The 14008-nt window shown below is 38.8% G+C and overlaps 1 protein-coding gene and 1 long non-coding RNA gene across 2 annotated transcripts; one reads left to right on the top strand and one right to left on the bottom strand.

Moving 5' to 3' along the window:
• Nucleotides 1–228: 228 nt before the first annotated feature.
• Nucleotides 229–695, top strand: LOC113645453 (histone H2B). The gene has a single exon (XM_027151057.2). The coding sequence runs from the start codon at nucleotides 271–273 to the stop codon at nucleotides 643–645; it is 375 nt and encodes a 124-aa protein (XP_027006858.1). The 5' UTR covers nucleotides 229–270; the 3' UTR covers nucleotides 646–695.
• A 12167-nt stretch (nucleotides 696–12862) lies between these two features.
• LOC113645457 lies at nucleotides 12863–13209 on the bottom strand. Its single transcript, XR_003441222.2, has 3 exons — nucleotides 13140–13209; nucleotides 13002–13064; nucleotides 12863–12915 (listed from the first exon to the last, which is right to left on the bottom strand). It is a non-coding gene; the product is annotated as an uncharacterized LOC113645457 (long non-coding RNA).
• Nucleotides 13210–14008: the final 799 nt, after the last annotated feature.

The following is a 14008-nucleotide window of genomic DNA, read 5'->3' as shown; positions in this document are numbered from 1 at the left end:
GAAACAGGATCCCCCCTTCCCATTTCTTTTGTCATAAAGCACAAAATGGAGTGTAAAACGGCGGAAGAGGAACAAAGCACGGAGGGGACAGTGGGGAGGAGTAAGTGTGTAGGAGGAGCGGGAGGAGGCGCTCCGCATCAGGAGCTTTGGGATTATGACCAATAACACACGTTTGTTCTTTTGTTCCTAATTACAATGTCAGACTGTAAATAGAGCAGCCGCTAGGTGGGTGTTACTCATTCTCTCGTAGTTCACTCGAGCAGCAACACCATGCCTGAACCAGCTAAGACCGCACCCAAGAAGGGATCTAAGAAAGCTGTGACCAAGACGGCAGGGAAAGGTGGCAAGAAGCGCAGAAAGACCAGGAAGGAGAGTTACGCCATCTACGTGTACAAAGTCCTGAAGCAGGTGCACCCTGATACCGGGATCTCCTCTAAGGCCATGGGCATCATGAACTCGTTCGTCAACGACATTTTTGAGCGCATCGCCGGTGAGTCTTCTCGTCTGGCTCACTACAACAAGCGCTCCACCATCACCTCTAGGGAGATCCAGACTGCCGTGCGTCTCTTGCTTCCCGGAGAGTTGGCCAAGCACGCCGTGTCTGAGGGCACAAAGGCCGTCACTAAGTACACCAGCTCCAAGTAAAGGGCCTTAGCGCCGTCTTTATCAACACAAAGGCTCTTTTAAGAGCCACCCACTTTTTCATACAAGGTGCAAATCTCCTTTCTGCGTGTGAGTCTCACTCACACACACACACACACACACACACACACACAAACAAAACAACCACTTTTTCATGTATGTATTCCATCGTTGGTTCTGTATTTTAATTTGTAATTACAATTAAATGCTTTGTTACCGGTTTTGCTCCACCCCCCCCCCCCCCCAAAAAAAACTTTATTGAAAGATTTCCTAACTAATATATATATAACTTCATTCTTTCAAGTATCATGTGTTTTACAATCATACATTTAAATAATAATAATAATAATAATAATAATAAAAAAGACTTGCCCAAAACAGCAATTGAGTAGTCATATCTGCTGTAAAATCGTAGATGCTTGTAAATATGCATAAATGTGTCTACCAGCAAACCATTTTTTAATAAAGTCCAAGGTAAATTGTTTTCTGATCGTCGGTTCATGTTCTTTTGTGTTTTTAGCTCACAATTTGTGTGTACCCTACCTCAGCAGGAATATGGCACTGGTTTGTATTGACAATACAAGCAATTAGTCAGTAAACATCCATCACATATTTGTTAGCTTACTGTATATTATTACAATATATTACAATACATTAGTGTTTTTTCACTATACTTACTTTTCACTATAGTTACATACTTAAGATACCATGAGTTTAAAACTTTTTCATTGTAACTTTGAACAATGTTTTAAAGTCTTGAAGTTCCCTGTAAATTTACAGGGCATTCTTTTGTAAATGAACTATATATACTATATTTAACTACACATCACAAATAGGGCTGGGTGATATTGCTGAAAACTGTATCACGATATCAGTGTTTCATATCGGTCCATATCAATAATTATTGATATTTTTTATGATCCCTTTAAAATAAGGACCAGGAGAAAAAATGTATTACATTTAAACATTTTTATTTTAAACTTAACTTTCCTCTGATCACAATCCCCTCAGTTATTAAGACAGAAATGTCAACAACCAGGAAAACTCAAATAATTAAAATGTAAACATAAGTCTAAAGTCACAATGAACACTTTAAATTCAAACTGTAAATAATAATATTTACTACAAATTATTTCTAAGGTGTGAGTGACCTGCACTTGCTAAACGTGGCCACACGATGGCGGTCAACATCCATCCACAATGCTAGTATTTTTTGGGTATTTTTTAGCTTATTAATTATTTCCTCTATGTTCTCTTCTTCTTATCATTTGGTAACAAACAGAGAAACATTTAAAAACACTAATTACATTATGTATCCTTATTTAGAATAGCAGTTGTGTGAGGAGTGAGAAATTGTCACATGTAGGTGGTGTGCAGGAACACACACACGCATGCACGCATGCACACACACACACACACACACACACACACACACACACACACACACACACACACACACACACACACATTTGGTGGAAAACTACAAATTTATTATTACTGATTTTGTGTTGTTTTAAAGTAATAAAATGTGACGGCTCTTTGTTCAGCAGGTCGGTAGTTAATAAACAGCTTTTAAACTCAGTTATAGTGCCATCAGAACATGTGCTTCAAATGTCTTTATCCTGCATATAACACACTGAGCTGCTGTTGTTAATGAGAAACATCCTCATCTGGCTCTACTGCTTCTTATTAAGTGAAGTAGAAGTGTTATGTTCTTAAATGTTCATGGTGTGTTAAACACAAAGGAAGTATATCAAGATATCTTTGTACATCTTCGATTTAAAACAGAAGTCAAGTTGCCTAATAGATCTTTTTGTCCACAAGTTTGTCATAAATATGGAAACAACAAGACACCCACACACACTTAGGGATATAAACACATACACACAAGAATAAGACTGTGTAGTTAATTATCAGGTCTGTAACATGATTAGCTTAAAAAAGGGATGTCTTAGAGAGGCAGAGACACTCAAATCTGTGAAAGAGCAGGTAAAAAGTTTGATACTTTAAATACAATTGTTCCTCATTGTTCAGTTTAAATGCCAGCATCTCTGATGTTATGAGGTGTATAAGTCCATACGGTCTGGGCAGCTTGCATGTGTTGGAAGACATTATGAATGCTGAAAGGTATACAAAGGTTTTAAAGCCACATGTGATCCCCTCCAGATGACTTCTATTTAAGGGAAGGCCTTGTGTATTTCAGCAGTACAACAAAAACCGCACATTGCAGCTATTACAACAGCATGGTTTCATCGTAGAAGAGTTTGGGTGCTAAATCGGCTGCCTGCAGTCCAGATTCTATTTTTCTTCTGGGTTTTTTTTTTTTTTTTTTCAGTTTTACAGTAGATACAATATTTGTCTCTTTAATGGATATTTACTGAGTGAGATGAATTGATGAATTCCTGGAGAGCAGGAATGTTGAATCAACACAATGGGAAAATCTTCACTGTCACAGCAAACAGTGTCACAAAATTATTTCCAGTTTTTAAATAGTTCATTATCAGTTATCATTTATGATGTTTAATTTGCTGTCCTGTGTTCTCTCTGGTTGTGATGTTACTAATCCTCATGTTCTGTGTTCTCGCTGGTTGTGATGTTACTAATCCTCATGTTCTGTGTTCTCTCTGGTTGTGATGTTACTAATCCTCATGTTCTGTGTTCTCTCTGGTTGTGATGTTACTAAGCCTCATGTTCTGTGTTCTCTCTGGTTGTGATGTTACTAAGCCTCATGTTCTGTGTTCTCTCTGGTTGTGATGTTACTAAGCCTCATGTTCTGTGTTCTCTCTGGTTGTGATGTTACTAAGCCTCATGTTCTGTGTTCTCTCTGGTTGTGATGTTACTAAGCCTCATGTTCTGTGTTCTCTCTGGTTGTGATGTTACTAAGCCTCATGTTCTGTGTTCTCTCTGGTTGTGATGTTACTAAGCCTCATGTTCTGTGTTCTCTCTGGTTGTGATGTTACTAAGCCTCATGTTCTGTGTTCTCTCTGGTTGTGATGTTACTAAGCCTCATGTTCTGTGTTCTCTCTGGTTGTGATGTTACTAAGCCTCATGTTCTGTGTTCTCTCTGGTTGTGATGTTACTAAGCCTCATGTCCTGTCTTCCCTGTTCTCAGTTTAAATTACAGCCTGTGTTTTGCTCTGTGTGATCAAAGTCTGGTTCAGATTTATTACCTGCTGTTTACTAACCTGTCTTTTACTTTGTGCTTTTTTTGGTTTTATCTACATTTGGATTTATTTTCAGATATGATAAAAGCTCCCCTGTACTTGTGTGCAGACATCCTCTGTTCTTCTGACAGTTTAAAATAAAATAAACTTCTTCAAATGAACATTGCTTGAGGTTTTACATTCAATAATTACATGAATACTGAGTTTGCCTCCCCTGAACTAATCTGTGTTTAAATTCAGTTATAACATATATAGTGATGTTTTACTGCTGGTCTGGGGTCTTATTTATAAAGCTGTGCGCAGGATCCCTACTAAAAGTTTACGTACGTGAACCAGCCTCAAATCCCGCCCTGTACACGCCCATTTTTAACCATAAATTATCAATGCAAATCACTGCGCGGGCACGAGAGTGGACCTCGTTATAATGAGTTTCCTCTGCTCTCTGTGTGTTTAAAAATGGGGTGAGGAGCCAGCGTCTCAGGGGATAGCCACTGTCGCCTGCAGGTTATAATCATATTAAAAGCAACATTGTTATAATTATATTAAAAACAAAATTGTTACATTTTCTACTTTTTAATATTGTTAAACTCACCAAGAAGCCAGCCATCACGTACTGCGCCTGCATTTAGTCTGTTCCCTACACTGTTATGTGTCAAGATAAAGGAATCATGTGTTGAACCAGGCCAGCGTGCCACAATGTTTGTGAGGGTCATGTTGGAGTCACATATGATTTGCACATTAATAGAATGCACATGCTTTCTATTAACATAAGCAAATTCATTTGCAAATGGTGCCCATATAGCAACATGAGCGCAGTCAATTGCGCCGATTACATTTGGGAAACCAGATATTGCTGCAAATAGCATTTTAATTTCGGCCTGTTCTCGCACAGTGTAGGGGAACCTGATGTATAGACTACCCATATTAAGTATACCATTCAAAACGACATATATTATGGCACTCAGGGACGGCTAGACCTATAGGCACCAGACCTATAGGGTGAGATGATAGATTCAAATAGCATTATTTCATATAAGAAAAGGTTTTAGACACAAAGTTGAGGATTACTTATAGTTTTTTTTTATATAAATAATTTACCTGTCTGCAGTTTCCCGCTGGAAACAGCCGGTTGCCACGAACCCCAGAGTGGTGAGGACTTGTATTTGGACTGGGATGGCATGGTTCCGGCGTGTTGCCCTCTCTAATACTGGACCCAATTCAACACATATATCTAAGAGCACAGCTCTAGGGAATCTAAATGGGCTTATTAGCCAGTCATCATAATGGTCCCTGAAAACACTCCTTATTGGCGTAATCCTCCAACAGTGCAGCAGTGCCATCATGAAGCATTACATACCCTGGTCACCGGAGAATTTATATGTTTCTAGCAATACACCTTGAAAAATTCACAGAATTAATTTGTGGGTGAAAATTTAAGACGAAAATGTTATAGTGAACACACTTCTTCATGACGGTTTTGTAATGAACACCGTAATAGTTAGGACCGATGATGAGTAGCGATTGTGCTTCATGACTGTATTTGCAGACTTTGACATTTTATGATATATGTACATTAAGGAAAATATTTTGTTTTTACATTGTGTTCTGCAGTTCTCTAATAAAAGAGTATTTCATGCTATTCTGTATCACATGTAGTCGCACCATCTCCTCCTGCGCTCCCGTTGTGGACAATGTGACTGTAAGGCAGCGCTGATTATTCATTCATTCATTCATCTTCTACCGCTTATCCAAACTACTCGGGGCACGGGGAGCCTGTGCCTAACCTCAGGCGTCATTGGGCATCAAGGCAGGATACACCCTGGACGGAGTATAGCGTTGATTATTATTATTATTATTATTATTATTATTATTATTATTTTACTTTTAATACATTTTGAATTACGTTTGGATTTTACTAGATGTATATAGCCTAAAACAATCGGCACAAATAACACTGTTGGATTTAATCTTCATGATAATGTGGATATAACGTATGAAATGGAGTGAAAATTAAATGTCATTAATTCTTATAATCGTTCTTCTCACAATCTACAATCTAACTTCAGTTCACGACCTCACCATCTGTGTTGCCAATTCCCTTTGTCTCCAGAATGTGCGTACGCACATCTCAAAGTTTGCTTATAGGTGCGCACATTTTCCCGTCAAGTTTGTTTTTTATAGATCACAACCTTTGCGCAAAAACTGGCGTAGGCACGTTTCCAGCCCCGTTTTGTGCACGCACGCTTTATAAATGAGACCCCAGAATTGCTGAGGGATTTTAATCACATTTATTTTGCCTTAGTTTATCTACACATCAGTAATGGATGTGTCTTTATGCTCCTGTTTTTCACAGGTGAGAGAAGTGCGTGTGTGTGTGTGTGTTCGTGTGTGCGTGCGTGTGTGCGTGCTGATTTAAAATAATTTTTTGTTTTGTACCAAAGAAAAATTGGAAGAAAAAAAAGTTTCATTATATAAATGTTTAGTTTGAAGTTGCACAATCAAGTGTGGGAAAATTATGAGAAGAGTTAATTAAAATAAGTAAAATTTGTAACTGAGGTAATTTGCATAAAATGTTTAAATGAGATGGCCCCTTTTGCAGGTTTTTCGCCTACATGACCTACCCAACAAAAAGTGGTACAGCTCCCACATACTTTGACACACAGGGGTGAGCCTGGTCTCATTGGAAAGAAGAGATTCTAGGCCTTACTGGCACAAAGTTACAGAGGCTAGAATGGAAGGTTTTCATTTCCGCCTGGGTTGTTTACCTGATAAACTGATTAATCTTATTTTTCTGGAACATGTTAGGAACCAAATAACAACTGAGGGTCATAACCACATGTCTTGGCTTTCACCAAAAAAAAATTCAAGTTAAAAGACCCAAAAATGGCTTCAATAAAAATATTTTTCTACGGACATGGTCGTCTGGTGCAGCGTTTTTGTGTACTTGTTTACTGTATAACTTTGAATTAAAAGACTGCATGCTCAGTTTAAAAGGCCTAAAACAAGCAGAGACTCTCTGTCTACTACTCTGGTGTGAAAACAGGCCTGTAACTTGACACCCTGAGCTGTGAGAGTGACAAAAGGTCAAGGATTACGCAAGAATTTTTCTGCGCAGCTTTTTCACGCAGATCCTGGCAGAGGAGACGCAGCATGTTGCATATCGTTGGAATCGTCTGCTTATTGGCTAAAGAGCTGTAGAGGTCCCGGCCCATTTCATTGCTATTGGAAGGAGTAATTGGCGGGTTCCCAAAAATGATGTCATGACATCATTGGCTTCCCAGCCGGCTATCTCTGCAATACAAGCACCGATTGGGTCAAGTGAGGGCTTGTTTGATTCGTTAGGCCCTTGGCTATAAATATGACGTAAATTTAGAATTTTTTAGAAATATTTGCGGCGCGACCAAAGCGTTTTGGTTTAAAAGGCTTACAGATCCCAGTTCCTTGGACCTGTGTGGATTTTTGTGGAATATTTGTTTTGGAATATATTACCCCAGTGACGAAAGGGTAAGGGAAAAACCGGTCTAGCGTCACCTAGGTCAGTTTTGCCCAAATTTTTTTTCTAATAGTATGAAGGCTGTGAATCATATTATGCTTTGTGTGTGGGCTTAAAAAAATATTGAGAGTATAAACTTTACTAGGTAAATAGGTTTTTTCGTGTTTTTAGAGGATTTGATGCTTTAAAGATGAAATGAAGCTTGTTTCTGGGTCATCCCCTAGTGGTCACTTTGACTTCCGTGGTCACGGCGACCCGTAAGAGGTTCCTCTCGTCCTGTCTGTCACTCGTCAGTATTACCTGATCCAGCAGGGAAAACCTGGAGTGATGCTCAGGCTTGCTGCAGAGACACACACTGACCTGGCTATCATCGACAGTAATGACAACATGGTTCAACTTCAGAATGAAGCACAGAGACAACAATTCAGTTCCAGTGATGGATCAGACTCTACAATCCCATCAACAGCTGGTGCATGGGGAATAAATCACTGTGAAGCAGTGTTCAGATGGAGATGGAAGATGGAGTTCAGGTCAACACGACAACTTTGGTGGACATGAGGAGTGTGGTGCACTTGCTCCCTGGGGTTTGGCGGATGTGCCTTTGGCGGATGTGACTTGGTCAATCCCTGCTGTCTGTTTAGATGGTAAGAATCTACATATTGATCACTTTCCTATTTCTCAGAAGAGAATGTTGTGTTGTCATAAAAATTCTGTACAATGTATTTTTAATATACTCATTGGGTTGAACTGGGAAAAATATTTAACATAATTTCTTAAAGCAAATTTCAGACACTGTCGAAATATTTACTTGTACAATCTACCCAGATTTGTGTCATGTTCTTGATGTTCTGTCAGCAACTTTTAAGAAATTTCCTTTTGGGGTTTTAATCTTGTAATCTGTGTATTTTTTTGTTTCTGAACCTTCCATAAACCTACAGTATGTTTCATCTTTGTGTTTTTTTATTCTCATAGGCAGTTATTCTGGACATCAGAGCTACATTTACATTTCTACTACTATGTCATGGCTTGAAGCTCAGACTTACTGTAGACAGCATCACACAGACTTGTCAAGCTCAAGAGATGCAAATGAAGACACAGTTATAAAGGGACTGGTCTCAGGCTGGACATTTATTGAGTTCATGTTTTATTCAGTCTTCATACCTTTTGATTCCTGCTAAGTTTGGAGTTTAGTTGTTAGATGTATATTAGCATAATATGTACATGATGTTCGAGTCCGGTTACTCTCAAGGTTTCTTCCTTACCAATTTAAGAGAGTTTTTTCTTGCCACTGCTGCCTGAGTCACCTCAGACTTGCTCATTGGGGATAAAATATACATACATACACACTGTGAACTATCTTATATATATATCTTAATTTTTACTATATTAATTCTTTTTTCTCCTTATGTTTAACTTCTGTTCTATGTTTATGTTCTGTAAAGCTGCTTTGAGACAAAGCCCATTGTAAAAAGCACTATACATATAAACTTGAATTGAATGTTAAATCACTTTCTATAACTATTAGTCAATAATGAATGTATATTAAAACTTGCTTTTAGTTCCAATCAGTGGTGTAGTCTAGTTTTTTGTAGTGAGTATACTGTGATCCCCCTCCCAGCCTCATGCACCCATCCTAGAGCGACACCCCATCACCACACTCACTAATGCATAAAATATGCATCTACATGTAATTGAGAGCATTATTAAAGACTGCTGATGTGTTATCAACATTCCAATTTATTATAAGCAACAAAAGACAGTCAGCTGATAACCTGTGCTCCAGGTCCCGTATTCATATAACATTTAAGGCTTAATGTAATCAGACAGTTGGCAGCACCCATTGACTTTCACAGTAGGAAAAAATATAGACTATGAAAGTCAGTGGGTGCCGCCAACTGTCTGATTACCAACATTTTTCAAAATATCATCTTTTGTGTTAAACAGAAGAAAGAAACTCGTACAGTTTTGGAACAAATTGAGGGTGAGGAAATATCTCATTTTTGGGTGAACTTTATGCCTTTTAAGAGCTACATTTAGCCTTAAATGTTATATGAATATGGGACCTGGAGCACAGGTTTTATCAGCTGTCAATTTTCAATGTACATTTAATGGTGAACAATAAACATTTGTTCAGTTTTTTCACCAACACTCTTTCATTGCAGAATACCATGAACTGAATGAACTGGTAGTTTACAAAGCTTTCCAAATACATTTGTACTCGGGCTGTGGGTGAAATGTCACCCGAAGTTGCTGTGGCTTTAGGCGCAGGCTTCCGAAAACACTCAGAGTGTAGTTTGAGTCTGCTTTCCTTTCATATCTTCTTTTACATTAGTTAGTTAATTTCAAATTTGCGCCACAAAAGACCACCAAGCAACTAATTTTCCTCCTTGGTAGGTGACGTCAGATCAGGTCCTTGGCATTTCCTAGGGGGTATACAGCATATACCTGCGTATCACGTAGACTACACCACTGGTTCCAATTATAATGAAACAAAATGGTTTGACCTTTGAATTTCTCCTGATAACATCAGTTGTAAGTACTGTAGCTCTGTACACTGTAATAAGGGATGTGAGCTTTAAACTGATATTAAACACTGACAAAAAGGCAGCAAGTCTTCTGAATACATCTTAGTTGTGAGCAGTTCTGTTCACATCATAATTAATCATTGGTAGAAGGGGGGCACGGTGGCTTAGTGGGTAGCACGTTCGCCTCACACCGCCAGGGTCGGGGTTCGATTCCCGGTGTGTGCGGAGTTTGCATGTTCTCCCCGTGCCTCGGGGGTTTCCTCCGGGTACTCCGGTTTCCTCCCCCGGTCCAAAGACATGCATGGTAGGTTGATTGGCATCTCTGGAAAATTGTCCGTAGTGTGTGATTGCGTGAGTGAATGAGAGTGTGTGTGTGCCCTGCGATGGGTTGGCACTCCGTCCAGGGTGTATCCTGCCTTGATGCCCGATGACGCCTGAGATAGGCACAGGCTCCCCGTGACCCGAGAAGTTCGGATATAGCGGTAGAAAATGAATGAATGAATGTTCAGTTGGTTCCGTAAGTGAATGCGGAATATGGGTACAAAGTTCGGTGAATGTGTATTTAAGTGAACGTTAATTTCCTTGTCCTCCAATGCACTTATTGTAACACTACTGTGTGTGAAGAATAATGCCTTAACTGGCACTCTCGACGTAATTCAGGATTCCTCTGGTGACAAATCAACGGCTGGCCACTCCGTTAAAGATCATCTACCAGTCTCGCAGGCTAGGCTCGCCATCTCGGTTCATCCAGACTTTCTAGTACTCAAAAAAAAAAACAATCTGCACAAACGATACAGACAAAAACAATTCAGTTCTTTTTCCTTTTCTAACATGAGACCTCATTGACTTCTTTTTCTTTTAAAGTGCATGTTAACCATATTTAGGAATACACTTCAATCTATTAATCAAGTTACATCAACTTACAATATTATTATTTGTAATAATAATATTTCTAGTATTTCTGATTACACATTAATTCCTTTAAACTCCATCATACATTCAAAATTGACCTGTTTAACAAAGGTTTAACATGTAACTAATTTGCATAAGCAATAAGCAAAAAAATATGGAATTCAACACATCATTTACATTAACCATGTACCTTAGATATAATGAACATCTTGCATTCACTCATATTGCATAAATAGCAACTACAAAATAAATAACATTTTTTCATGCTATCCTGAACCATTCTGTTCTACTTACATGCTAGCTGCAGCCTTAGCCACCCCTTAGCATTGTAACACCATGAAGCATAATTAAGTAGATAAATCTTATGTAATTATAAGGGCACATAGTTCGTTTGGATTTTGCTTTACAGATAACCGCAAATACTCCGACTGGTTTTTAGTTTTAAGGTAATTCTCCAATAACATTTTAGCACACATGAAAAGTTGCATCATACTTAGCAAAATGTGCTTCCACTCACCGGAGTTTCAATTGTTTCTATTTGGAATTTTTCCTGGGTTTTCTGCTTTCTGCTGGTTTTAGGATTTTAGAAAATGTTAATTCAGCTGGTGGTAGAATTTTAGAAGGTTTATTTTCTGCTGGCATTCACGAGGAGAAGTAGCAAAAAAAAAGAGAGAAATGCTGATAACCATAGGCTCTAATCGAGTCAGTCCCCCAGCTCCCCCTATGGTTGGGACCGGAACTACAATATAGTAGCCCTTATTTCTCTATGGGTTACACGCGGTTCTGCGCTTAGCACTTAGGTTTTTTGCGTCTGGCCATTTTTTGTAAAGTGTGGGCGATTCAGAGCATGTGAGAAAGGCAACTGTGTGTAGAGCCGTTCGTACAGTATGTCTGGCACTTTTAAAGTATGTCTGGCACCCACGTTTGTGCAGTTCCCTGGCCATAAACCTTTGCTTGTTATTAAAGATGAATTCCACAGAGTGGCAGGTTTGTCCTTTGTAGTAAAATCTATGACGCGTATGTAATATTTAGTCATATTATTTATATCTATACATGTATTCATTATGCGCACACACACCCTTCATACTTCCATAACTTTGTTTCATGGTTTCCAAATGTAATTGGGTTCATTGATGGCACACATATTCCTATTAAAGCTCCACCAATAAATGAGGGAGACTATGTTAATGGGAAATCTATTAGTATCAATGTGCAGGTAACAACTTAATTTTTTCCCTTCTTAAAATCATTAAAGTCATTATTTTTTCCACTAACTAGGTAATATGTGAGGCAACCCGAATCATTACCAATGTCGAGGCAAAATGGCCAGGATCTGTGAATGATGCTAGAATTTTCCGCGAGTCATCATTATGCCAGACATTTCAGCAGGGTATGTTTTGCTTTATACAATTGTTTTTTTTTTTCCTTTTTACATTCAATTTGTGTTGTACACTTCAATCATTACAGGACAGTACAATGGTTACTTGCTGGGGGACAGAGGATACCCTTGTCTGCCCTATTTAATGACACCTTACCCTGAACCTGAGCCTGGACCACAGACACGGTTTAACCTGGCTCTGAACCGAACACGGGCCAAGGTGGAGGGATCCTCAAATCTCGGTTTCAGTGTCTGCGTGGGTCAGTCCAGAGAGGGCATGCGACATTTTAGTGGCTTGTGTTGTGCTTCACAATATTGCCACTATAAGAGTAGAGAGCCACCCTCCTTGTATTGAGGAAGATGGCCCAGAGGAACACCTACAGATTTTAGAGGCCAGCAGAGACGGAAGACTTTTGAGAGACAGGATCTGTCTATTACTTTAATTAATTTTTTTGCACTGGTCTGCCAGGCAGGTTATTTCTTTATTTCCTGAAAAACAATAAAAGTAAAATTCAATGAAATGTTTTATTACATTGCTTTACACACACACACACACACACACACACACACACACACACACACACACACACACACACACACACACACACACACACACACACACACCACTTTCAACAAGCAACAGATTAAAGTTCTCACCTTAAGGCGATGGTCCAGTAATTCAATTTCATTTTTTTTAATGAGGAGCCTTTTCTCTTCCATTTGAAGCTGTATAAGGTCCATCATGTCACTTTTTCTTATTTGTTTTTGAAGATGGGCCTTCTACAGCTCCTTTGCTGGCAACTAGGAAGGTGGAAAAAATTTAATGAATGAGATTGTTTGGTCAGACAATAAAATTCAAATATGGACACCTGGACACAAATTCTTACCCTGCTTAGATTGTGTGCTGAGGTTGAAGGACCCTCATCTGTGGGCAAATCCCTAGGTATGTACTGTGAAAGGACAATGACAGTTTGTTACACTAATGCCAAAAGGGGCCATACATTATAAAATGGTATGCATCATACCTCAGTGGATCTACTAGCATTGTCCACTTCTGTCACCGCAGATGTGGTCTCTTCATCGTCATCTTCATCATCTTCATCCTACAGGAGAAATATTCACGTATACATTATCTAGCAAAAAAAAACAAAAAACAACAACCTAAAATCAACTAAAGGTACCTGACAACAAATCACTTACAACTGTGACAGACTGCGTTCTTTCTGGAGGGTCCAATAATACAATCATCCATCAGTATCTATAAGAACACACAACCCATTAAATTCTCAATATTATCAAAGAAAATGTACTGTAAAACTTTAAAACTGATTAATATTTTAATATTCATTCATTCATTCATTCATTCATTCATTCATTCATTCATTCATCTTCTACCGCTTATCCGAACTACCTCGGGTCACGGGGAGCCTGTGCCTATCTCAGGCGTCATCAAGCAGGATACACCCTGGATGGAGTGCCAACCCATCACAGGGCACACACACTCTCATTCACTCACACAATCACACACTACGGACAATTTTCCAGAGATGCCAATCAACCTACCATGCATGTCTTTGGACCGGGGGAGGAAACCCCCGAGGCACGGGAAAACATGCAATCTACACACACACATCGAACCCCCAACCCTGGAGGTGTGAGGCGAATGTGCTAACCACTAAGCCACCATGCCCCCTTAATATTTTAATTATAAACAAACAAACAAATAAATAAAGTAAAAAAAATAAAAAAAAAGCAGATCTTGTCTGATCTCGGAAGCTAAGCAGAGTCAGGAATTAATTTACTTTACTGTTTGAATTCTGTAACAACAACTTAATATTCATACCCTGTAGATAATGTTTTGATAGATTCAAACAGTTTAAAATCACTGTACACG

This window comes from Tachysurus fulvidraco, chromosome 19 (assembly GCF_022655615.1).
Source record: "Tachysurus fulvidraco isolate hzauxx_2018 chromosome 19, HZAU_PFXX_2.0, whole genome shotgun sequence".
NCBI classification, from domain to species: domain Eukaryota; kingdom Metazoa; phylum Chordata; class Actinopteri; order Siluriformes; family Bagridae; genus Tachysurus; species Tachysurus fulvidraco.
This window is presented reverse-complemented; position numbering and strand designations above follow the sequence as displayed.